The sequence below is a fragment of the Petaurus breviceps genome, unplaced genomic scaffold, assembly GCF_028583685.1.
Source record: "Petaurus breviceps papuanus isolate PSGF00001 unplaced genomic scaffold, PetGlider_PUasm1.0 91133, whole genome shotgun sequence".
Taxonomy (NCBI): Eukaryota; Metazoa; Chordata; class Mammalia; order Diprotodontia; family Petauridae; genus Petaurus; species Petaurus breviceps.
The window spans coordinates 44282481-44307273 of NW_027187419.1; the positions used below are offsets into that span (position 1 = coordinate 44282481).

At 43.8% G+C, this 24793-nt stretch overlaps 1 protein-coding gene, 1 long non-coding RNA gene and 1 pseudogene across 5 annotated transcripts in view; 2 read left to right on the top strand and 1 right to left on the bottom strand.

The window, feature by feature from the left end:
- The window catches only part of LOC138155573 (uncharacterized), a 48630-nt gene that overhangs the window by 2767 nt on the left and 21070 nt on the right, over positions 1-24793 (bottom strand). For all 4 annotated transcript variants that reach the window (XR_011166868.1, XR_011166865.1, XR_011166866.1 and 1 more), the window contains exon 2: positions 522-1469. This is a non-coding gene — a long non-coding RNA (uncharacterized lncRNA). The remainder of the gene's footprint in view (positions 1-521; positions 1470-24793) is intronic.
- LOC138154987 (serine/threonine-protein phosphatase 2A catalytic subunit beta isoform pseudogene) lies at positions 7047-7974 on the top strand (annotated as a pseudogene).
- LOC138154781 (peroxisome proliferator-activated receptor gamma coactivator-related protein 1-like) lies at positions 13274-19433 on the top strand. Its single transcript, XM_069079775.1, is given in 4 exon segments — positions 13274-15221; positions 15224-18617; positions 18660-18955; positions 18958-19433. Coding segments are annotated over 4 exon segments (4266 nt in total). The 5' UTR covers positions 13274-14938; the 3' UTR covers positions 19251-19433.

Consider the following 24793-nt stretch of genomic DNA (forward strand, 5'->3'; position numbering starts at 1 on the left):
ATTTTAAGATAATTTTAGATTACTTTCTTCAGCCTTTGCCCCTCTGATAGGTCTACACCCAAGCCATCAGGAGGAAGACAGCTGATCTTATCTCATGAAAAGACTTTTAGAGAATAGAAACTCTGCAACTTTCTCCAAGCCTTTTCCTTCAAAAGTAGCTTCCAGGACTAACATGCCACTCCAGGTGCCTGTTTTTCCACTCATTCTCCATCTCCATGATGTTTTCCTGAATTCCTACTCAGAGTCTATTTCCTCCAAGATGTTGGGGCCCAGACCCAGATCGGAGCCTCACAAAAGGCCTCACTAAGAATGTCAGGCACATGGCATGGTCCTTTGTCTCTGAAGACTTGACCAGCTTGAGAGTAGCTCTCACAGGCCACAGATCTACATCATGAAGGGGTACTGAAACAATCCCTGGGAAGCCTTCACAACTGAAACTCAAACCTCATCCTACCTGACAACTGTCTCTTCATAGAATGAATGAATGAAGCATTTATTAAGCACTTACTATATGCACTTACTTTGTTAAGCACTGAAGATACAAATAGAAGAGCAAGAAAGTCCCTGCTCTCAGGGAGCTCACATTCTAATGGGAGACACAACACATACAGGAGGTTTCAGCTGCAAGTCAGATGGAAAGATCTCATCATGGTCCTGGGGATGCAACAATAAAGCAGATGTTAATGCCACTTCTTTCGCGTCATTTCCACTGGTAGTTTCCAATGTTGAGCTATTTGACAATCCAAGGACTTTGATGGTGAGAGCTGGGTCTTCAGTAGGTGTGGCTGCAGCTCCAGCAGGAGCAGTTACCAGGCTGTATGTCCACAGGGGCTGCTTCCCAGGATGCTGGATTGGCAGCATTGCTATGCCAAGGCTCTTGGGGTCAGGGCCCCAAGCTGTCTCCAGTAGGGTCCTAGGGAAGATGGTGGTCAAGGTAGTGATGTCATTTTGACTTGCCTGGTACATGCTGCCTCCCCCTCTCCCTCAGGGTGAGTTGCTGCTTCCGCTGAGCTGGCTCACCTGCTCCGTAAGTGACGACTGGTGAGGATGGCAGGGCCTTCTCTGCTGGAGCTGCTTCCCTGGATAATAGCCACGAGAGTTAGGTGAGAAGAAGGACCAGTGCTCCAGGAGGCTGTCACCTCTCCCAGGGCTCCTGGCTCTATTTGCCCATTGGTAACAGTTGGTCAGCAGTGATTGCTGGTAGTGATGGGGAAGGTGAACCTCTTCTCCACAACGATGTCTTCTCTCAACAATATTTTCTGGTGTTTGGCCGAGAGTAGGTCTGGGGACATTGCTATTCACAAGGGTCTTGAGTTCAATGTCCTGGGCTCATTATCAGGGTCTGAAGGGAGGTGGTTGTCAAGATGGTGGTGAACAAAGAGGTGGCGGTGATTCAACTTCTCTGACGAATGCTTCCTCCTGTGTCTCTCTCAGGGTGCCTTCTACTCTGGCTAAGCTGGCTTGCCTGCCTGTGAGAGAAAATAAATGCTTGTAAAAAATGTGTAAAGGTATCCCTTCCACATTGCGGGCATTAGGGGCACAGTTCCCCTGTGATCTGGAAAATCTATGTAAAATTTTTTGGCCCTCCCTTTGTACCAGAGAAGAAGTTTGAATTATCATGGAATTGAAAGGAAATATGCTGATATTATGTAATACTATACATATATGTTATGCATTTCTAAACTATTTCTGTGTTGTCTGCTGGCCTTTGCGTGTTATCTGCAGCTTTTGCAAAACTCTCCAAAAATTCCCATTTAATTTCTTACTCTAACCAGCAATATATAAAAGCCACAATGGGGAAATTGTGGAAGGGTTACCTCTGTGTGTGTGTGTGTGTGTAATTAGTGGTAGCAGTCAAGCTTAGACTAGAACCAACAATGGAGAGAGAGAGAGAGAGAAAACACCCCCCACAAGGAAAACCCCAGCTAAGACAGGCTCCAGGGTTCAGTTTAGGGAGTTATCATTCTTCTTCCTCGGGCCATTTCATTCCCTGAAGTGTCCCATTGTAAAAGCCAACTTTCTGTAGCAAGCTTGCTAACTGAGGCCCCTTTGGAAGGATTTGGGGGTCTAGGTGGTTTGGCTCACCAAGTATAACCACATAATAATTACTCATGTTTCTAAAGCTTTTATTTAAGGTTTATAAAATTCTTTCCTTGTAACAATCCTATGAAGTAGGTAATAAAAATATTGTCATCCCCATTTTAAAGAGGATGAGACTGAGACTCACAATTGGTAATTGTGAAAGCCAGCACTTGAACCTAGGTCCCCTGACTCCAGGGCTAGTAACTTACACTGCATCACCTCACTAAGACTTGTCTCAGACTATAAACTCCCATAGGATTAGGATTGCGTCTATACAGCTCTTCTTGTAGGGTGAGCAACACAGTACCACATATGGTTATAATAAAGGCTGAGTTATAATGTCTGTGAGCTATTGGACCAAAGCCAGAATAAAGTGATACATTTAAACAGGTCTGGCCTGACAAGGAGATGAAGTCTCCTCTACCCTACATGATTTAATTTGAAGGGCCCCAAAGGGTTCCCACCAGCCTGCCATGGCACAGCCCATCCCTCCTACACGATATGAATTTTCTGTCCTTAATTAGTTACTCTCCTGCTTCAGGAACAGAAAGAAAGAGAAGCATCTCCAGAAGACCACTGTTAACATCCCCACATTACTTGACCGGAGGTGGAGGGCCCAGTCCTATACAACAATGGTCTACAAAGTCTGAGAGCCTTATGCTGACCCCAAGAAGGTCATGGTTTGACCCTCAAGAGGTGTGTTATCCACAGATTGGAGGATAGGGAAAGGGGCCATCTCCCATCTTCACTGATCATGGACATTGTCTTCAACACCATCAAACCTAGCCTTGCTTCTTACCACTCCCCCATATCTTTACTGTGAGAGCTCCTAATGTCCCCTATCTAAGTCAGGTATTGGCCCTTTTGGGCAGCTATAGCTAATCAATACCTGGGCCCCCTCCTTCCCCTTACACACTCAACCCTTGCACCGAAGATTAGCTCACGGAATTGGTAGGTACCTGCTGGAGGGTTAAGTAAGAGCCCTGCCTCCCCCCTTTTAGTTTTGGGTCCCATAGGATCACTAGGCATGGATGGGCTCTAGTCTTTATCACAGATCTCATTACAGTACCTTTCTTCCTAAACTTCCCCTTTTTCCAAACCTCCCTATTACTGTTGAGGGTGCTACCGTCCCTCCAAGAACTCAGCTTCCTCAGTGTCACCTCCAGTTGCTCAGTCTCCTTTATACCACATGTCTAATCAATCAGTCACCAAATCTTGTCATTTCTTCCCCCACAGCAGCCTTCACATCTGTCCCCTTCTCAATACTCACACAGCCACCACCCTACATCACCTCTTGCCTGGACCATCGAAATAATCCCATAATTCATCTCCCCACTTCAAGTATCTCCTCACTCCAATCCATCCTCCATTCAGTTTCCAAAAGAATTTTCCCAAAGTACAGGTCTAAACTCATGTCACTTATCTAATCAATAAACTCCAGTGGCTCCCTATTGACTGCAGGATCAAAAAGTATTTTATATTTATTTCATCCTTTGTATATGTAGATAATTATCAAATGGTAAAAATCCATATTGAAGTACAGGCTAAACTTTTTTTTAAATGATAGAGGTATGTAATCAGTTGAAATTATTAGATGCCACTGTCTTAGATTTCTCCCGTTGTATCAGAAGAGTTTAATAGAATATCTGATTGTTAGCTGGATCCTTCAGAAGGGACAGAAAACCTGATGGAAAGAGAGCTACTAAGTTTTCATGTGGGTGATAGGAGGAAGGCTAGAACTGATCATCAGGCTAGAGAAGAAAGATCCTGATGGTGGGGTGATCTGGACAAGCCCCTGGGAGGCCAAGAGTCACAAAAGAACGGGAGGAATACTGAAGGCAAGCAGCTAGGGTCAGCCTTATGGTCAGTCAAAAGTTCTTCCTCTGTCCCCTCTCAGACATCACCTTCCCTAGCTCTCTCCTCAAACACCAGGTTCTAAGGTCTTCTTTACCCTCTCCTAGACGACAGGGGGCTGGGCAATGTCTATCCATCTCTTAAATAGCTTAATTGATGACAGAATGCCAAGTGGCTGAACATTAGCCTGTCTGTTAATCAGCAAGCCTCCTCACTCCCACTCACTTTTCTATCATCCAGTAGCCAATTCCTAACAGCTGCTTCCCAGCTCTTCCAAGCAGTAGAAATTGTTCTTGAAACAATATGTCAAAACACCATTAGTACCCTTAAACACATACCACTGCTGGCCTTGGGCGGGGGGGGCATCCTTTTTTTTCTGGCCTACTGTTCCTGGAATCCACCTCCATTCGCCCAGCACTTTTTCCCCTCTGTGTCTCCTCCACTCCTAATCATCATGTCTTAGACCCTCTTTCTGTTTTCTTACATGTCCTCCCTGTAAGCGATTTCATAGCAAGGGTCACAAAATAAGGACCCCCTACCCTTCCCAACTTTCTCTCCCTTCTTCCCTATGCTCTTACCCTTGCTACTTCAGGTCTGGGACTAACCTGCCTCTATGCTACTGAATTCCCACCCCCACCCCACCTTACTTCCCTCATAACCCCTCATTTCCTGACTTTCCCCAAAGCTGGACTTTCCCTGGATCCCCTGACTATCACATAAAATTATTTTTTTCAAATAGTCCCCTAACAATGGTGATCACTAGCCAGTTATTTTAGAAGCCCTTTCTTTGTGAAGACCCTGTAATTAGAATAAAAAGGATAATTAAAAGGAGACAATGGAATGGCAAACAGAGAGATGCTGGCAGAGAACAGTGTGTTTGTGTAGGCTAATTAATTAGCAAGCCAGATACTTCTCTGAAAAATCGGCCAGAGATCTTGGAATCATGGAGGCCAAAACTGGGATGCTGACCGCCCAGTGATTTCTACACCATAAGTGAACAAGGAATTTGAAGGCCCAGGAATGGCTTCTTTTTAATGAGTCATGCTATCCTGATGAAGATGGTCAGAATTCAGGACTGATAATCCAGGTTTCTGGGTTCTGGGCTTTAACTTTCCCTAGGGTTTCTCCTCCTTGGGTTTCAGGTTCTCACTCAGCCCAGTGTGGCTGTGATGGAGTATAACTGAGAGTTTTAGGAGGAACAGACCATGGAAATACAGTTGGGAAAATTGGGAAAGCTTAACTGTAAGCAAAGATGGTTTAAAAAAAAGATTCAGGAGTCATAGTTGACCAAAGCTGAGCCCCTTGAGCTTTGCTCTCCCTGACTCCAAAGTAGCCACCCTGCTTCTCCTGACTTTACCGAGAAGGAAACTGAGGTGCAGAGAGGGAAGAAACTTGTTCGAGGTCTCATATGTAGAAAGAGAACTGAGAGTCCAACCCAGGCTCTCTAACTTCAAATTCAATGTTCTTGTCACTACAGGGCAGCTGCCTCCCACACTAGAGAGCTGAGGGACCTCCAAGGAGGGTCTCCATTTTGTTGAAAAGGAAAGCTGAAGAACTCAACAAAGGACAGCGGAAGGAGCACTTGACTCGGGAGTCCATGGATGTGTTTTCCCAGGCTGCCCTTAGGCTTACTGCATATGTGACCTTGCTGTTTCATTGGCTCAGTTTCATTGGTAAGATCAGAGAGGTTGGCCTCTTAGGTCTCTTCCAATTCTAGTCCTATGGTATTAAGGGCAAGAGAGAGAAAATAGCCAGCTTGTGGCACTGCAGTTTATATTTCCTGATCCCACCTTCATCTGTAATTCAGCGATCTACTCCAGGAGGCAGCGGGAACTCGTTTAGCACCGTCTTTTCAGCCCTATGGGGACCAGTTTGCCCAAGCCAACCACACCACCTTGTGGCCATAATGAAGTAGCAACTTTTTAACATCTAGCAAAGACGAGCTCCTTTATGATTGTTCATATAGTTAATCGTTCTAAAGCCAGAAGAGACCTCCGAAACCATCTAGTTCAACCCTGCTCCCCACCCCCATTTTACAGATGAGGAATGGAGGCTAAGTGACTTGCCTCAATAAGAATGTGTTGTTGTCCAGGCGTTTTTCAATCATGCCCATTTGGGGTTTTCTTGGCAACGATACTGGAGTGGTTTGCCATTTCCTTCTCTAACTCATTTTACAGATGAGGAAACAGAGGCAAACAAGGATAAATGGCTTGCCTAGGATCACACAGCTAGTGTCTGAGACTGGATTTGAACACAGGAAGATAAGGTCTGACACTCTATCCACTATTCCAACTAGCTGCCCTTCTTAATTAATCATAATATTAGTTACTTCCCTAGCTGAGAGTCCTGGTACATAATAAGTGAACTACTTTTATTAAGTGCCTACTGTGTGAGATGCAAAGACAAAAATGAAAAGTACTTGCCCTCCAGGAGCTCGAATTCACCTAGTTGGGAAAATGTACACAGATGAGTCAAATATAATATATATATATATATATATATATAAAATAAATACAAGAAATTGGTCATGTTTTGCAACTTCTTTGGGCCTCAGTTTCCTTATCTGTAAAGTGAGGGGGGTTGGACTGGATGATCTCTACGATCCCTTCCAGAACTAAATACATGATCCCAATTTCTACAAGCCTATTTCTGTAAAAGCTGACAGAAGAATGTTCCCAAATAATAATTGACCTTTATATAATGTTTTCAAGTTTGTAAAGGATTTTAAATACCTTTGCTTTTTTAAGCCTCATGGTAAATCTGTGTGATAGGTTTGCATGTTGTCTCTCCCATTAGACTGTAAGCAGGACGTATGGGTGGTCAAAGAAAACTGGCATCTCTGGTGTGAGGACTTGCTGAGACCTTGTCAGAGCTGCCCCTCCAGCTTTGGTGTCCACGTTCACCCAGCTCTCACCTGTGACTCCAAGAAGCTCTAGCATGAACAGCAACCGTACCCTGGTAAAACTGTCTCAGCAACTGGCTAAACCAGTCATTTTGAGCTTTGTGTTGCCATTGGACTTCGATGACTCTGGGGAAGAGAGCAAGGCTAAGGACTCTGCAACTCTGCCTCATTTAAATCCAGTTCATTGGCGGGGCCAGCACTAGCCCCCTCGGCCACCGCCGCAGTCATCATGGAAGACAAGGTGTTCAGGAAGCAGCTGGACCAGTGGGTGGAGCAGATCAACAAGTGCAGGCAGCTGAACCGGAACCAAGTGCGCACACTGGGAGAAGGATAAGGAAATCCCCACAAACGAATCCAACCTACTAGAGGTTCGCTGTCCCGTCACTGCCTGCGGCGATGTCCACGGTCAATTCCACAATCTGGCGGAACCCTTTAGAATTGGTGGAAAGTCGCCCAACACAAACTATCTTTTTATGGGTGACTATGGATAGAAGCTATTACTCAGTGGAGACTGTGACTCTTCTTGTATTACTAAAGGCGCCTTATCCAGAACGGATCACGATACTCAGGGGAAACCACGAGAGCCGGCGGTTCACCCAAGTGTACGGCTTTTATGATGAATGCCTGAGGAAGTATGGCCATGCCTACGTGTGGAAATACTTCACTGATCTATTCGATTATCTCCCACTCACAGCTTTAGTGAACGGACAAATATTTGGCCTCCATGGTGGCCTTTCTCCATCCATCGATACTCTGGATCGTCTGCAAGAAGTTCCCCACGAGGGCCAGATGTGTAACTTGTTATGGTCCCATTCTGACGATCGTGGTGGATGGGGCATTTCTCCACAAGGGGCTGGCTGGCTACATATTTGGACAGGACATTTCGGAAACATTTAACCACGCCAAAGGCCTCACACTGGTTTCCTGGGCTCACCAACTTGTGATGAAGGGGCACAACTGGTGTCACGATCAGAACATGGTTACCATTTTCAGTGCACCCAATTACTTATACCGTTGTGAGAATCAGGCTGGTATCATGGAACTCGAAGGCACTTTAAAATATTCCCGCAGTCTGACCCCAACCCGGTCGTGAAGAGCCCTATGTAACGCGGCATAACCTAAGCTACTTCCTGTAAAACGGCTTGGGGAAAACCCTACGAAAAATACCTGGAAGTATAGCTGGCATCTTTTTTACAAAGTGATGAGAAGAAACGTGTCTGTGTAACAAATTGGGATCTGTGTCTGCCTCAGCGCCCATAGTGGACCAAACTGTGCCGCAGTGCACTCAGCACTGAGCAAGCCCCCTGAGGCTGAGATATCCGCCCCCACCCCGCCTTAGATCGATCGGCCAGTCCGCCTGCCTGCTTTTTGGAGTCCCTGTTTTCTTGTGGACCGTTCAAACAAAAGCTAACTCGTACCTCATCTCCTTTTGAGCTTATTAATAGGTACATTTTAGTTTTAGTGTGTTTCACTGGCATGGATTATAGAATTTTGGAGTTTATTTTTAAAGAAAATGCACAAACTAACTTTGACATAACTCATCACGCTTTATTTTATTAAAATGTATAATTAACTGGAGAAAGGCGAAGATTCCCCTTGGGTTGTCATAACATTTAGAGAGATTTCCCTTCATTTAAGCGAAATGGCTTTTGATCTCCCTTTTTTCTGTATATTTGTCACAGAAATGCTTGCATCTTGTTGGGAGTATTGGAACAATAAACTTTGAGTTGTAAAAATAAGTAAGTCCAATTCATTCATGAGTCAAGACACCATGCTAAGCGGCAGCTAGGTGGCGCAGTGAATAGAGCACTGGCCCTGGAGTCAGAAAGACAGTTCCAATTTGACCTCAGACACTTAACACTTACTAGCCCTGTGACTTTGAGCAAGTCATTTAACCCCAATTGCCCTACTTTCCCCCCTCCAAAAAGCAAAAGAAAGAAAGAGAGATAAGAAAGAAAGAAAGAAAGAAAGAAAGAAAGAAAGAAAGAAAGAAAGAAAGAAAGAAAGAAAGAAGGAAGGAAGGAAGGAAGGAAGGAAGGAAGGAAGGAAGGAAGGAAGGAAGGAAGGAAGGAAAGAAAGAAAGAAAGAAAGAAAGAAAGAAAGAAAGAAAGAAAGAAAGAAAGAAAGAAAGAGGAAGGAAGGAAGGAAGGAAGGAAGGAAGGAAGGAAGGAAGGAAGGAAAGAAGGAAGGAAGAAATAGGAAGAAAGGAAATGTATGACAAAAAGCAACAGCAGATTGTAATTTCCTTGAGGTAAGAGACTGTCTTTTGCCTCTTTTTGTATCCCTAACACTTAAAGTGCCTGACACAGAGTAGGAAATGTTTATTGACTGATTGACACCTGGAAACCACTGAAGGATTTTTGAGCAAAAAATTATAACTAGGGCAGCTAGGTGGCGCAGTGAATAGAGCATGGGCCCTGGAGTCAGGAGGACCTGAGTTCAAATCCAGCCTCAGACACTTCACACAAAAACTCACCATGAGACCTTGGGCAAGTCACTTAACCCCAATTGCCCTCCAAAAAGCAAAAAAAAAAACTTATAACTAAATCTCTACATAAAGAAGACTGATCAGTGTGAAGTATGTATTGGAAAGGACAGAGATGAAAACTGGGATCACCTATATAATCAAAGCAAAGTGTCTTGAAACCAAGAGTTATAATTTCAAGAGTCTGAAACCAAGATTTCAAACATGATGGCCGATAGATGACTAAATGTGCCACTCATAGAAGTAGGAAAGTCAGAAGAATAAACAAGTTTACGAGATGTTAAGCTTTGTTTGAGGTTTGTGTAGTTAAGGTGATGTTAAGACATACTGGCAGAAATCTCCTCTGAGGCCATAGAGGTTTGAGGCCCAAGAAAGGAGCTAGAGATAAAGATCTGAGGGGCATATTGCTTCTTTGCTTTGATGAATCTGATGTCATCACAGCAGGATTTCTCTTCAGTGGTACAGATACCAACCCAATCATGCCTTTTCACTTTGTGTGGCTGTTGTGAATATCTTCCCATAAATATTCCAGGGGAAAGTGCACCCAAGGTATTGATGGCCTTACTCCAGATCTCTTGACGTTGCATGAAGCATATGAGCTATGCATCAATTACTTCTCATTCCCTACGTGCCCACTTCATTTTCTAGTCATACATTTCTTTGAGAATGTCTTGCTTCTCCCCCACCATTCTTCACTGGTAATCTCCTGCAACCTACACACACTTAATATGAGTCTCTCTATTGACCTTTGAGTGACATGTAGCCTGACTTCTTTGTAGAATGCCACATCCTGGGCTTCACAACCCTATATCATCACCAAGACTGGACTTGGTTTCAGGGAGAAGTTTGGGGTCATCAAAAGGATTGGAAAACTTCCCAAATGCAATCTAACCCATTCTTTTCCTACTACTCAATTTTTCACCATCTGGCTTCCTTTCCCTAAACCCACTCCATTGTATTGACCGTAAGTCCCTCTTAAATATGTTGACCAGAGTTAAATCACTAGTACAGCTCTGATCTGACATAGTACAGAAAAACTATTTCATTGCCTTAATTAGACACCATGAGTCTATTAATGCAACCTAAGGCTGTATTAAACTTTTGTGCTGCTATGACACACTGGTGGCTCCTATTGGACTTGGAATCAACTCAAATCCCCACAGTGGTCTGTGGTATTCACTAATGGCAAAATCAATTCTGTTGATTTTCCATTGATCTTCACCTAAATGATTTCTTGCATGCTTCCCTCTTCTCATCAGGAATGCTTTAAGGTCCTCAGTTTTGCTGAATAACCATGTTTTCCCAAAGGATTATGCTCAGTTTCACTGGGCAGGTGATTCTTATAATCCTAACTCCTTTGTCTCCTGGAATGTAATATTCCATGCCCTCTGATCCTTTAATGTAGAAACTGCTAAATCTTGTGCAATCCTGATATGGCTGCATGATATTTGAATTGTTCTTTTCTGGCTGCTTCAAATATTTTCTTCTACCCTGGGAGTTCTGGAATTTGACTATAATGTTCCTAGAAATTTTCATTTTGGAATATTTTTCAGGAGGCGATCAGTAAATTATTTCAATGTTTATTTTACACCCTGGTTCTACGATCTCCTTGAAAATTTCTCAAAGTATGACATCCAGGTCCTTTTTGTGATCATGGCTTTCAGGTAGTCCAATAATTCTTCAATTATCTCCCCTGGATCTATTTTCTAGGTCAGCTGTCTTTCCAATGAGATAGTTCACATTTTTTTTTTCTTTCTTTTGATTTTGTTCAATAGATTCTTGATGTTTCACGGAGTCATTAGCTTCTACTTTTTTAATTCTAATTTTTAGAGTTATTTTCTTCAGTTAGCTTTTTTACTTTCTTTTCCCTTTAACCAATTCTACTTTTTAAGGAGTTGTTTTCTTCAGCAAATTTGTGTACATCTTTTCCCATTGTTTTGTGCTTCCTTTATCAAGTTGTTGACTCTTTTTTCATGATTCTCTTGCATTACTCCCATTTCTTTTCCTAATTTTTCTTCTACCTCCATGATTTGAAAAATCCTTTTTAAGTTCTTCCAAGAGTTCTTCTGGGGCCTGAGACCAATTCATATTTTTCTATGAGACTTTACATGTAGACTTTTCACATTATTGTCCTCTTCTGAGTTTGTGTTTTGATGTTCCTGGTCGTTGTAATAACTTACTATGGTCAAGTTCTTTTCTTGCTTTTTTGCTCATTTTTTCCAGCCTATTTCATTACTCTTAAAGGTGAGCTCTGCTCCTGGGGTGGAGAGGGCACTGTCCCAAGCTTATTATGCTAGGGTTATAGGCTTTAGCTGCTCACCTGATGCTGCTCTAGGGTCCTCAGTGAACCTCATGCTGTGTTGGGGCCATGAGGTGGGGGGTTGGGCCTAGTCACTCTCCTGATTCCATAGGGCCTTGATCACTTTCCTGAGCTGGGGCTCAAGGCCTCCCAGTGCCTTGCCTGGATACTGCCTGCCCTGGACTGAGCTCCCCTTTGACCTGAGTGAGACAGATCTTTCCTGTTGAACTTCTAAGTTGTCTTGGGCTGGAAGATTGTCTCATCCTATCTTTTTGTTGGTTCTGTCATTCCAGAATTCATTTTGAAGCACTATTTTATAATTGTCTGGTGGTGAATTTGGGAGAATTAAAGTGATTTCCTGCCTTAATCCACCATCTTGGCTCCCAGAAGCCTATGCTTCCCTCTTGTGATTCCTGTATGGCCTTAAGAACAGCTAGGTGGTGCAGCAGATAGAACACCAGGCCTGAAGTCATGAAGACTCATCTTTCAGAGTTCGAATCCAGCCTCAGACACTTACTATCTGTGTGACTCTAGGCAAGTCACTTAACCCTCTTTGCCTTAGTTTCTTTATCTGTAAAAATGAACTGGAGAAAGGAATGACAAACCACACCAGTATCTTTGCCTAGAAAACCCCAAATGGGGTCATGACCCAACTGGAAAACGACTGAACAAATCACTTAACTTCTCTCAGCTTCAGTTTCTTAACCTGTAAAATAGGGATAATTATAGTACCTACTACAGAGCCAGTTGTAAGGGCCAAATGAAATAACATTTGTAAAGCACTATATAAATGCTATTAATAACCAGGAATTTGGAGGAGGTTTTCTAAAATCCTTATTTCAAAGCTCAGTCTCTAAAGGTCATTGCTGATAATGAGATTGAATTAACTTTCTCTTCAATCTTGGTCAGGACTCCACCCAACTTTACAAGGAATTTAATCTAAGGTGAGGAAGCCCAAAATGTTCTACACAGGTTTAGGTGGGAATAAATACTTTGATTAGTTTGCCCAAGGCTGGGCAATTTAGAAATAAATGAGATAATCAAAGTTGGGTCAGCTAGCCCCTCATTAGAATAGATCCACCTCTCATTATATTAATTCTCTCATTAATTGTTAATCTATCAAAATTGATTACCAGGAACACCCAATCTTCCAAGGGCATATAAATTGTGACCCCATCACCATTAGTCATTTTTGGTCCAAGAGAGACATACAAATGACCATTCCTTTTATTAATAAAATGCTTGCATTATTAATAAAATGATTAGGGGAAGCTAGGTGGTGCAGTGAATAGAGCACTGGCCCTGGAGTCAGAAAGACCTGAGTTCAAATCAGACCTCAGACACTTGACATTAACTAGCTATATAACCCTGGGCAAGTCACTTAATCCCAGTGGCCTCACAAAAATTTTTAAAAATTTAAAAAATGGAATTATACCACCACCACCCCCTCTATCTATGCCTATGCTTTGTAAAGTTTAGTAAATAAATAGAAAAATAAAATAAAATGATTAATTACCCAGAAACTTTATCTCTTGAACTTTTAAATGTCACAAATGCTACCCTGTCTCCCCAACCCCACCCAACTTCTTACCAATTCTGTTTCAATTAAATAAACCATGCCCATTTGGAGTCAGAATCAAATCATGGGTTTCATCTATACACATATACCCCAACTAGAACTCTTTTGCTTCTTCTAAATTCTAACCATCACTAAGGGCCAAACTCAAATCTAGCCATTCTATACTCCTCTAATTCATACCAATCACTCTCTGAACTCTTCTTACCTTATAAAAAATACTATACACCTTAACATTTAATTATTCTCTAATGATATCTGTGTATGTGAGTTTTGTTTCCCTAACTACATTACAAATTATTTAGGACTCCAATACATATTTGTTGATAAATATTCATTGAATAAATTTTCATTAAATAATAGGCATCTGTTCACAAGTGTGGTATACTGCTTATATTTTCAGACACTTTTATGTATTCATCAATTTTGCTGATTTTTTTTCTCTTATTTTTCTTTTTTTGTCATTAAAATATTATTTACTATAGAATGACTCTCTGGCAGGGACAGAAGAAAACATAGTGGAGGAAATTTTAATGATATGTAAAGGACATCAATAAAAACTTATTAAAAAAAAATAAACATCTTTTGGTTTCCAAAGATGGCTATGTGGAGAAGAAGAACTTGATGCAAGTAAGGAGAAGGAAACATGAAGGTTATTTGAATTCGGATGGCTTTGAACTCATGAAGAAGGGCAGAGATTGAATTTTAGGAGGAGAAATTCAGGAGAATTTGAGGAAAAACTGAAGGAGAATGCCTCATACTAAAGGAAGCAAAGAATAAAAATCCACAATCTAAATGAGGAAAATTATTGAGAAGGATCTTATATAGAAGAGAAGAAAGCTCAGGAAGAAGGTAGTCCACAAGATCAAGTGAATCAGAAAAGATCAAGTAAAAACACATTAGTAAGGCAAGGTAAGAAGAGAAAAGAGAAAGAAAGCTGAATATGACTGTCAAATTGCTAGATAATAAGAGAGTATAAGGGCATTAATTAGATGATAACATGCTGTTTCATAAGCATCTCCCACCACCCCTTAAAAAGACAAAGACAGAGGATCTTACTAACAGCAATAATGGAGAACAGAATGAATTTTGTAGTGATTTGCATTGAGTGTTCAGTGTTTGAATTTCTTGTATGAACAAGTGACTTCAATCTATGTTCAAAGTGTAAGCTAGTCTTCCTCCTCAAAGAGAAGGTACAGGGCCCAAGGAACACAGCCAAGTTGTCAAAGACATTGAAGCATTTCTTTAAAAAAAAAACTAAAAGAGGAATTTCAGCAGGAGGTAGGGAAAAAATAGAAAAAGGATCTAAAGAAAGAGAGAAGAAACTCTGCTTGGGCCATGAGGATGGAGAATGGAAGAAAGTTACACAGAGGAGCACCACTATACACTTAGGGAGGAGGAAGAGGAGGAGGAGGAGAAAGAGAAGAACAAGAACAAGTTTTTCTTGAAAAGGAGAGAATTAGATGCTCTAGGGTAGGGATTCTTAACATTTTTTCTGTCATATACCCCTTTGATAGTCTGGTGAAGAACACAGACCCCCAAGTGGCCAGGTAGCACAGCGCGTAAGAGCACCAGCTCCAGTGTCGGGATAATCTGGGGATCGAATCCGGGCTCAGACACTCAGCACCACACCCAGAAATAACTGGCCCTGTAACCTTGAGCAAGTTACTTAACCCCGATTGCTTTAAAAAAAAAAAAAACCACAGACCCCTGGCCTCAGAGCCGCGCTCTGGGGCCAAGATGGTGGCGCGCTGGGGACGGGAAGACGGTGCCGTGCCGCGCCCAGGAGGGGGCCTGGACCAGGCCCCGGCGGCAGCGGAAGAGGAGGAAGAAGAGGTTGGCTTCTTCAGCCTGTCCAAGCATAATCTATTTGACCTGGATGGAGATGATGAAGCAGGAGATGAAGAAGAGATGTTCCTACTGTTGGAGACTATGCAAAGCTATATGAATGCCTCTATCATTTCCATCATTGAAGACTTAAGTGGTGCTGGAGAGAACAAGGTGACCTTGGAGGACCAGAATGAGTGTCTCTGCTCACAGCCCTCACTGAGATACTTGACAATGCAGATTCTGAAAATCCGTCCCCCTTTGACACCATTCCTGACTCAGAGTTGCTTGTATCTCCTCGGGAGAGCACCTCCTTGCACAAACTTCTGGGTTTTTCTCGATCATCCACAGAAAGTGATATGGATGACCAGTGGGGACCCAAAACACACAGTATGACCCCTACTATTGGCAGGGTTGAGATGTGTCTCTCAGATTCCTCCTGGGATCTTCCCCCATCTCCCTTCTTGGAGACCTCTTCCCCAAAGATCCCAGGATGGAAGACTCCAAGATCCCAGCCCCGATGGGGTCAGCTTTGCCCCCTGCAGTGCAGTGATGGAGAGGAGGAAGAAGATGCCAGACTCAGCAGAGATAGAGTGGCAACAGTGGGCCCCTCTGTAGACAATGCTGAAGACTTCCCTATGTACCTGGCCTGCCCAGAAGAGGAGGAAGAAGAAGATGAGACTGCCCCAGTTGGAGAGGAAAGCATCTCCTCTCTAAGTGAGCTTGTGCAGGCCATGCATCCATACTGTTTGCCGAGTCTCACAGTTTGTTTGGACTCCCCTGGGGATGAACATGAGGAACCAACTGAAGAACTGATGCTGGCCAAAGGGGGCATGGTTCTGGAGATCTTAGGCCAAGGGTCCATGTCTGGTGAGGCTCTGGAAATTCCAGTGGTCCTGCGCCATCTTCCTCCTCCAGGCCAGCCAATGGAAGAGTTGGAGACTCCCCTTACTCAGCAGCTGCTAGAGTCTGACCTGGAAGCTGAGGTCCCCATGTGTAGGGAGCAGTCCTTTCAGAAAGATACAACAGTCTCAGGCAATACTAAAGGTGGGACAGAGAAGCAGCTAATGTGCCCAGTTCTGCCTGGTGATGAAGTGATGCCAGCATCTGTTGATGGCTCCAAAGGACCCTCTACAGATGTGTCTTCAGACACACAGAAAAGCCAAAGGGGCCATAGGAGTTGGAGAAAGAAGAATGAAGTTCTGTTGTTACCAGATAGGGTTGGAGACAGGAGCTATATTCGAAAGCTCAGGTCCTCCTCCCAAAACCAGTCCACCCCTGATAGCCAGTCCTCAGAACAGCCCCTAGAAGGGGTTTCCAGAGTGACCCAGTCAACCTGTAGTCAGAGAAAGACCCGGGCCAGGGTAGCTGAACCCAAAGTGATATTGAGTGTAGAAAAACCAGACTCCTCAGAGCCTGACTTTGTCCCACTGAGTACCATTGGACAGTCTGGCCTGGCCAAAGAGGAGCCACTGACCCTGTGCTCAAGCAATGGTGAGATGTCCTTGGCCTCAGGGAATTGTGACCAGTCACAGAACCCAGAGCCAAGCCTCGAGGTCACCAGCCCCCAAAGTGAGAGGATCTTGAGCTCCTCGAAGGCAGAATGCAGTGCCAACAATGGGCCTCAAGAAGCCAAACCCTGACCTTTGAGCTTGTCAGAATATTGGCAGCAAAGGCAGCAGCACCAAGCAGATGAGCAAGTGCCAGAGCTCCAAACCCCAGCTGGAAAGTGGCCCAGCATCCCAGAGACGCCTACGGAGCTAGCAGAAATCCCATGCCTCATTGTCCCCTCCAAGACAGCTGAGCAGCACAGCCTTGAGGTACCTTCAAGGCCCAGTGCCCCTGGCATGACCAGACAGAGGACAGTCCAGCAGCCAGGGCCTAAGCTACCTGCAAGTTCCATGCCCTCCAGCTTGGCTTCCCCTGAGACTGACTTCCCATTGCCAGCCAAACATACATCTCTAGGGAAATAATCTGTGCCCTCCACAATGCCTATGCCCCCAGCTGTGCCTTGGACCCTCCCTCCTACCCCAGTGACAGCTTATGGTTCTGATCATTCTTATGGGCCTATGGGCTGGGGTCCAGGCCCACAGCCTCTTTATTGGCCAGCTGTGACCCCCATCCCATTACCACCACCACCACCACCACCTCCAATCCTAGCTCACAGCATCCCACCACCCAACCAGGTTACTGACAGTTTCTCTATTGGGACCCATGATAGTGTACTTGCCTCAAGTGCAATGTCTGTGGTTCCTCCACCTAACCTTGTGCCAACTTCCCAGGGAGCCCCTCAGGCAGCACCTTCAAGAGCAGAGGTCAAGCAAGGGCCAGCTTCTCAGCAGCTCTTGAGGCCTTTGTCCCCTAGGCTGAAACCCAGGCTGGCCACCCCAGAGAGCCCAGGTGCCAGAAAGAAAGGAGTTCCTGTTGAGGAACCCATGCTTCAAAAGGGCCAATTGGTGTCAGAAGGTTCTGCCCCCCAGAACACCCAGCCTGAATCCAAGGAGAATGGGCATAGTGAGTCACCATTAGTCTCTGCAGATGCCACTGTGCCTGTGCCAAAGCAGTGCCAAGTGGCCAAGATGCCTAGTGTCCATCCATCCAGACTTCGGAGACTCAACTTCCTGCTTTCCACACACCCCCAAGGTTCTCAGGATGTGGTACAAGCTTTTATCAGTGAGATTGGGGTTGAAGCATCTGACCTATCCAGTCTTCTGGAGCAATTTGAGAAGTCTGAAGTCAAAAAGGAGTGTATCCCGGTGGGACCTGCTGATACATTAGCTATAGGAAACTCAGGGGTTGACAGCTCCCAGGAAAAGCGACCTCTTGACCGGTTACAAGCCGCAGTGCTGGTCAATGTAGCAGGCCTGACCCCTCCTGCTACTCCACCTCATCAGCTTTGGAAACCTCTAGCTGCAGTCTCATTACTGGCCAAGCCAGGGGCCCCTGATTCCCCTACCCAAGATAGAGTGCAGAAGCTAGTGGGAAACATGGAGGCCAAACATGCAGCTGCAACTTGGCTCTGAGGTCGAGTCCCAGGACCTAGCCTGGTTCATGTGGGTTCTGGGAACCATGACTATTGCATCCTAAGCCCTTCAGTGGCCCCAGGGCCTGAGTTGGGATCCTGCTGGAATGTCAAATGTCATCAAGATATTACCATTAAACCTGTCCTTTCTCTGGGCCCTTCAGCTTCCTTGCCAGCATGCCCAGCCACCTTCCAGAAACAGCAGCTGGACCATAGGACTAGTGAAGAACTGGAAGCAACCCCTCCAGCCCCAACCTCTACCCCTGCCCAGCAGCCTTCTGTGCTGCTGTCCCCAGAGGCTTCACCAGGCTGGAATGATGACATTAGGACTCCCCCTGGGCCTTTGGCCAAGCAGCCAATGCACTGCTACCAGAAGGCCATTGCTTCATTCAGCCCCCCAAGCCATAGCTGGCGAGGCTGAAGCAGCCACTCCTGTTCCAATGGGGCCAGTGAGGCAGCTTCCTCCTCATCCTCTTCATCCTCCTCCAGGTCTAGGTCCAGGTGCCACTCCCATTCTCCTTCCCGTTCCCGGTCCAGGTCCATCTCCCCACCACCCAAGAGGTGGCGCAGGTACAGGTCCCATTGTTTCCGTTGTACCCCAGCCTCTTCTAGGTCTAGCTGTGATTCCTGGGGACCCTCTCAGTGGCGATAGTCCTCCTTGTCGTCTTCCACATCTGCTTCTTCTCTTTCTACATCCTCATCCAGTTCTCGGAGCCGGTCTCGTCTCCATCCCCCTAGGAGGAGCAATAGGAGAAGGAGGTACGACTACCACAATTCCCAGGACCACTACCAGAGGCAGAAAATTCTTCAGAAGGAACATGCAAAAAAGGAAAGGAGGGTGGTCTTCATTGGGAAGATTCCAGGCCGCATGACTCGGTCAGAGTTGAAACACCATGTCTCAGTCTTTGGGGGATTGAAGAATGTACCATTCACTTCTGCTTTGAAGGTAACAACTATGGCTTTGTCACCTACCAACATGCTGAAGAGGCATTTGCAGCCATTGAGAGTGGTCACAAGCTTGGGAGGGCCGGCGAACAGCCCTTTGACCTCTGCTTTGGAGGCAGAAAGCAGTTTTGCAAGAGGAATTATGCAGATTTGGACTCCAACTGGGAAGAATTTGACCCTGCCCCCGTGAAGAGCAAATTTGATTCAGTCGACTTTGACACATTATTAAAACAGGCCCAGAAGAACCTTTGGAGGTAACCCTGGGCCTCCAGCCCCTGTCCCTCCAGAGGTCCCTCCCCCTTGCCCCCCTGGAGCACCCTTTGCTTCTGGATGAGGAGGAAAGAGCTGCTAGTGAGATGGCTGTTTTATAAAGAAAATGGAAAAATAAGTGAAATTTTAAAAAGTAAAATGAGATTTTTCTAAAAAAAAAAAAAAAAAGAACACAGACCCCTTCTAAGAATAGTGTTTTAAAATGTTGTAAAGTAATGCCAAGGAAAGGCAACTTCCCAAGGTTCAAAATACCAGCATAGGTGCTCTCCATTTTATTCAGTGACCAACCAAGAACAGAGAAGATCAAAACATGACATCATTCAAAATACAGCATTTACTAAGTGTGATTAAATAATCTCCAAGCACTACCCCACCCCAGGACCTTCCAATCATTCAATCAATTACAAAGTCCCTGTTCTAAATACCACTCCACCCCTAGGCTGTACCTTCATTTGGTCCACCACAAAGCCCCTCTTCTCAAATGGAGATTAGTTTCCAAACATAAGTAAAGTACCTTCATTTGTTCAATCACAGAGCACAAAAAGGTCAAAAGTTCCCCACCCCTGGATCACAACTGAATCTACCCCAGAGTTACATCAAGTTTAAGCACAGCACTTAATACCCAAATGGAGGTCTTTTCTTCATCTTGACACTAGGCAAGTTCTCAGCAATCTTAGTTCCTGGGGAGACAAGGCTTAGCAAGGCCACAAGATACATTGCCAGTCTCTTCATCAATTCATCCTCTGTCTGTAGAACAGTCCTAGAACCCCTGAAAACATTAGCAAAACCCTCTCCCAGGATTTCTGTAAACATACAAAAAGAAAATCCTTCTTCAGGGCTTCTGAACCAACAGAAAGGTTCCCAGACCCCTGCAACAACAGCACTGTCCTTCACCAGTGGACAGTATTCACTCTGTCTGCAGGACAGTCTCCAGACCCCTGCAACAACAGCACTGTCCTTCACCAGTGGACAGTATTCACTCTCTGTCTGCAGGACAGTCTCAGGGCTTCTTAACCAAAAGCCAGGTTCCAGTACTTCTTCAACAACAGGACTGTCTTTCACCAGTGGACAAATCTGGCAAAACAACATCAAAACAGACAGACAAAGTACCAGCAAAACAGCCATGTCTCTTCAGTCCTTGGCAGCTCAGGGGGCAGGTCTCAAAAGTCCAGGGCAATTCAAAGTGGCCCCCAGCAATTCTCTCAGTCTCTCTCTGCCTCCACGAGGTGCTACTTCCAAAAAGTTCTTCTGCCTCTCCCTTGTGTCTCCAAATCTATGTCACCAGCTCCTCCCAGTTCAGGACTTTCTTTTCACATCAAGTCCATCCCACAGGTGGGATTAACAAGCTCTGGGTTTTAACACAATCAATTTGAAAATCAAGCCAATACAGGGGGATCTTTATGTTCCATTACCATCACAAATGTATAAAATAAAATACATTACATTACAAAGGAATCTAATTATATTGAAATAGTTATCAATTTTTTAATAAATCTAACAACCCCAGTGTGGAGGGCCAAGTCTAACAGATTCTTGAGCAGATGTCCAAATCCAAAGACTTGCTGACTTGCTCCGAGTTCAAGGACTCATTGAGCTATGTCCGAGTTTGGATTTGTTGACTTGTTCAAATCTGAGAGGGTGCGAAGTCCCCTCTGGACAGGTGTGCCATATCTTTTCCTCTAAAGAACATTTGGCAATCAATATCAGGAAATCTTTCTGTGTCTGCTACAAACAGTCTGGACATGCAGGAAGCAGCTTGTTAGCCAAGGTCATTGCTGATATCTATGTTCAGCTGAGTGTATTTGTGAGAAACTAGTGATTCTAAGTTCACTGTGAAACTTTCCATGTATAAACAAGATATATAATCAAATATACTGCTCCATTAAACCATCATTGTTGCCTCATCATGCTCGCCTAGCCAGATTCTTTTGTTCTCCATCCATCCTACAATGTCAGTTGCTAGCAATTGGCGCCCAAACAGGGACACTGAGGAGAAAGAAGATGAGACGACCTCTACCCCACAATCAAAGGAGCGCTCTGACAAAGAAAAGGAAGGGAGATAGGGAAGATCAGATTTTTCCTTAACTAGGATAACTTGGGGATCTTCAAACTTTCTACCACCATGGGTGAGATGTATGGGGTACAGTTCAAAGATCAGGAACAATATCTTCAAGTGCTAAGGAAAGTAGTGAAAGAGGGGAGGTTTGCTATTACAAAGGAACAATTGGAGGAGTTTTTAATATGTGTGGAACTTTGTTGCCCTTGGTTTCCAAAGGGTGGTACAGTGGATCTGGTAAAATGGGAGACAGTAGGGAGACAGATGAGTGAAAGATTAAAAGAGGAGGGACCCCAGCATTTTCCCATTTTTGTCTTTTCTATATGGAATCTATAAAGATATATTTAACACCAGAAATGAAAGTGCCAATGGCGGCTCAAACAATTAAGTGTGATGCAGCAGTCTCTACACAGTCCAAAGATATAGAAACAGATAAAAAGAAAATTATAAAGTAAGGCTTACCTGGCCTCCATTAGTATTGCCAAGCAAATGTCTGATTTTTGCAGGGAATCTCTGACAATTTTCTGTGAGTGCACTCTTCCTGTCATTTTCTGTATCTATCTGTTTTGTTTTTGTGTTTTTGTGTGAATGAATGTGAGTGTAACTAGTCACCCTATAAGATTTATAATGCAACTAAATTTTCCTTGGAATTCTGTTATCTCTTTCTCTCCCCCTCTCCCTTCTTTCCCTCTAGAATATAAGCAGCTGGGGAGAGAGAGAGAGAGAGAGAGAGAGAGAGAGAGAGAGAGAGAGAGAAATATTTTATTGTTTAGGTTATATGATGGTAATGACAAATCAAAGAGTGTAGAAGAAGTATCAGGATAGCATTAGAAATAAGGTATAAATTACTTGCCCAAACAGTGTGAACAGAAGTTTTGAGATTTTTAAAAGTTTTGAAAATCTCTTTCTCTCCATTCCAACTCTTGCCAAGTTCTGAGTGTAGAGAAAGAGATAGAAAACAAAAAATGGAGGAAACTTTTCCCCTCAGATCAAAAGAGAGGCAGACTGACTAGAATTTAACCATTTCCTGCCTCATTTAAAAGAAAAAAAGCTTTGTATATCATCGCAATTGAAAGGTAATTTAATTTATTCTAGTTATTCTTGGAAATGTGAAAAGTGTCACTCCTGATCTGATGATAAGTCAGAATTTATTATACTATTTGACACTAGGGCAAATTGGGAAAATACATAGATCTGAAAAAGAGAACCTCAGAGGTGAAGTTTTGAGCTCTCCAGTACAGGGAAAAGGGGACAAGGCACCACTGAATATTTTTCCAGAGTCCCACTTACTTTGACTGGCAGGTTCAAAGCTCTCACTTTCAAAGAATTTTTTGAGGAGTAAACATAGAAATGAAGTTTAATAGACTAAAAGTTAGAATAGCTAAAGACATTTGAGCAGATTCTGTTAAAGCCTCTCTTCCCAACTCAAATTAAGGAGAGTGTTGAAGAATAATAGGGAATTTGAGTTACCCCTCCTCCATCTGGCAAAAGGGAGGTGGCATAGTAGCTACATCAAGAGCCCTGCTGGCAACAGCCCTGGGCCTCTGGGCACCCTGATGCCCACACCTCTAGGCAAGCAAATGAACCTCTCCTTTCAAACCCCTGAGTCCACAACCAGGCTTTGCAGCTGTAAGGAGTGGATAAAAACCTCTGCACTTGATAAGCCCAATTTTCTTTCAATAATTTTTGTATGTGATGATTTGTAAATTCAATTAATATTATTGTGTTACTATGGTATTCCTAAATTGTAGTAAAATTCTCTTACATTGTAAAAATTGAGTGATCATTGTGAGCCAGAAATGGTGTTAGATGCAGCAATTTTTAATATGAATTTTGTTGAAACTAAAAGATGGGAAAAATATTGTGTAAAAACAGTCTTGTCACTTTATCAGTTCTGCTAACCCTGTCTTATAATGTTTATATCTGCCATTTAGAAAACCAGGTATTTACATCTTTACCTGTAGTTAAAAGAGGAGATTACAGCTAAAAAAAATTGGCTATCATTTATGAAATTTGCAAGATTGTTAACTAAGTTATTTGGAGTTACTGTTTTAATGCTAAAACCTAATATTGTTAATTGATTACTGTATGTAGAAAGGAGGAAACTAGGGGCAGCCATGTGGCTCAGCAAGTAAGAGCACTGGCCCCAGTGTTGGGATGACCTGGGGATCGAATCTGGGCTCAGATACTTTGCACCACACCCAAAAATAACTGGCTGTGTAACCTTGTGTGATAGTAATGGCATTTAAAGATTCCCCTGTATTGGCTTGGTTTTCAAATTGATTGTGTTAAAACCCAGAGCTTGTGAATCCCACCTGTGGGATGGACTTGTTGATGTGAAAAGAGAGTCCTGAACTGGGAGGAGCTGGTGACATAGATTTGGAGACACAAGAGAGAGGCAGAAGAACTTTTTGGAAGCAGCACCTCATGGAGGCAGAGAGAGACTGAGAGAATTGCTGGGGGCCACTTTGAATTGCCTTGGACTTTTGAGACCTGCCCACTGAGCAGCCAAGGACTGAGGAGACATGGCTATTTTGCTGGTACTTTGTCTGTCTGTTTTGATGTTGTTTTGCCAGATTTGTCCACTGGTGAAAGACAGTCCTGTTGTTGAAGAAGTCCTGGAACCTGGCTTTGGGTTGAGAAGCCCTGAGACTGTCCTGCAGACAGAGAGTGAATGCTGTCCACTGGTGAAGGACAGTGCTGTTGTTGCAGGGGTCTGGAGACTGTTCTGCAGACAGAGTGAATACTGTCCACTGGTGAAGGACAATGCTGTTGTTGCAGGGGTCTGGGAACCTTTCTGTTGGTTCAGAAGCCCTGAAGAAGGATTTTCTTGTTGTATGTTTACAGAAATCCTAGGAGAGGGTTTTGTTAATGTTTTCAGGGGTTCTAGGACTGTTCTACAGACAGAGGATGAATTAATGAAGAGACCGGCAATGTATCTTGTGGCCTTGCTAAGCCTTGTCTCCCCAGGAACTAAGATTGCTGAGAACTTGCCTAGTGTCAAGATGAAGAAAAGACCTCCATTTGGGTATTAAGTGCTGTGCTTAAACTTGATGTAACTCTGGGGTAGATTCAGTTGTGATCCAGGGGTGGGGAACTTTTGACCTTTTTGTGCTTTGTGATGGACCAAATGAAGGTACAGCCTAGGGGTGGAGAAGTATTTAGAACAGAGACTTTGTAATTGATTGAATGATTGGGAGGTCCTGGGGTGGGGTAGTGCTTGGAGATTATTTAATCACACTTAGTAAATGCTGTATTTTGAATGATGTTATGTTTTGATCTTCTCTGTTCTTGGTTTGTCACTGAATAAAATGGAGAGCACCTAGCTGGTATTTTGAACCTTGGGAAGTTGCCTTTCCATGGCCATTACAGTACACCTTGAGCAAGTTACTTAACCCCAATTGCTTTATTAAAAAAAAAAAAAAAGAAAGGAGGAAACTGGGTGAAAACTTTATTTGGATTGGTTCTGCCCATT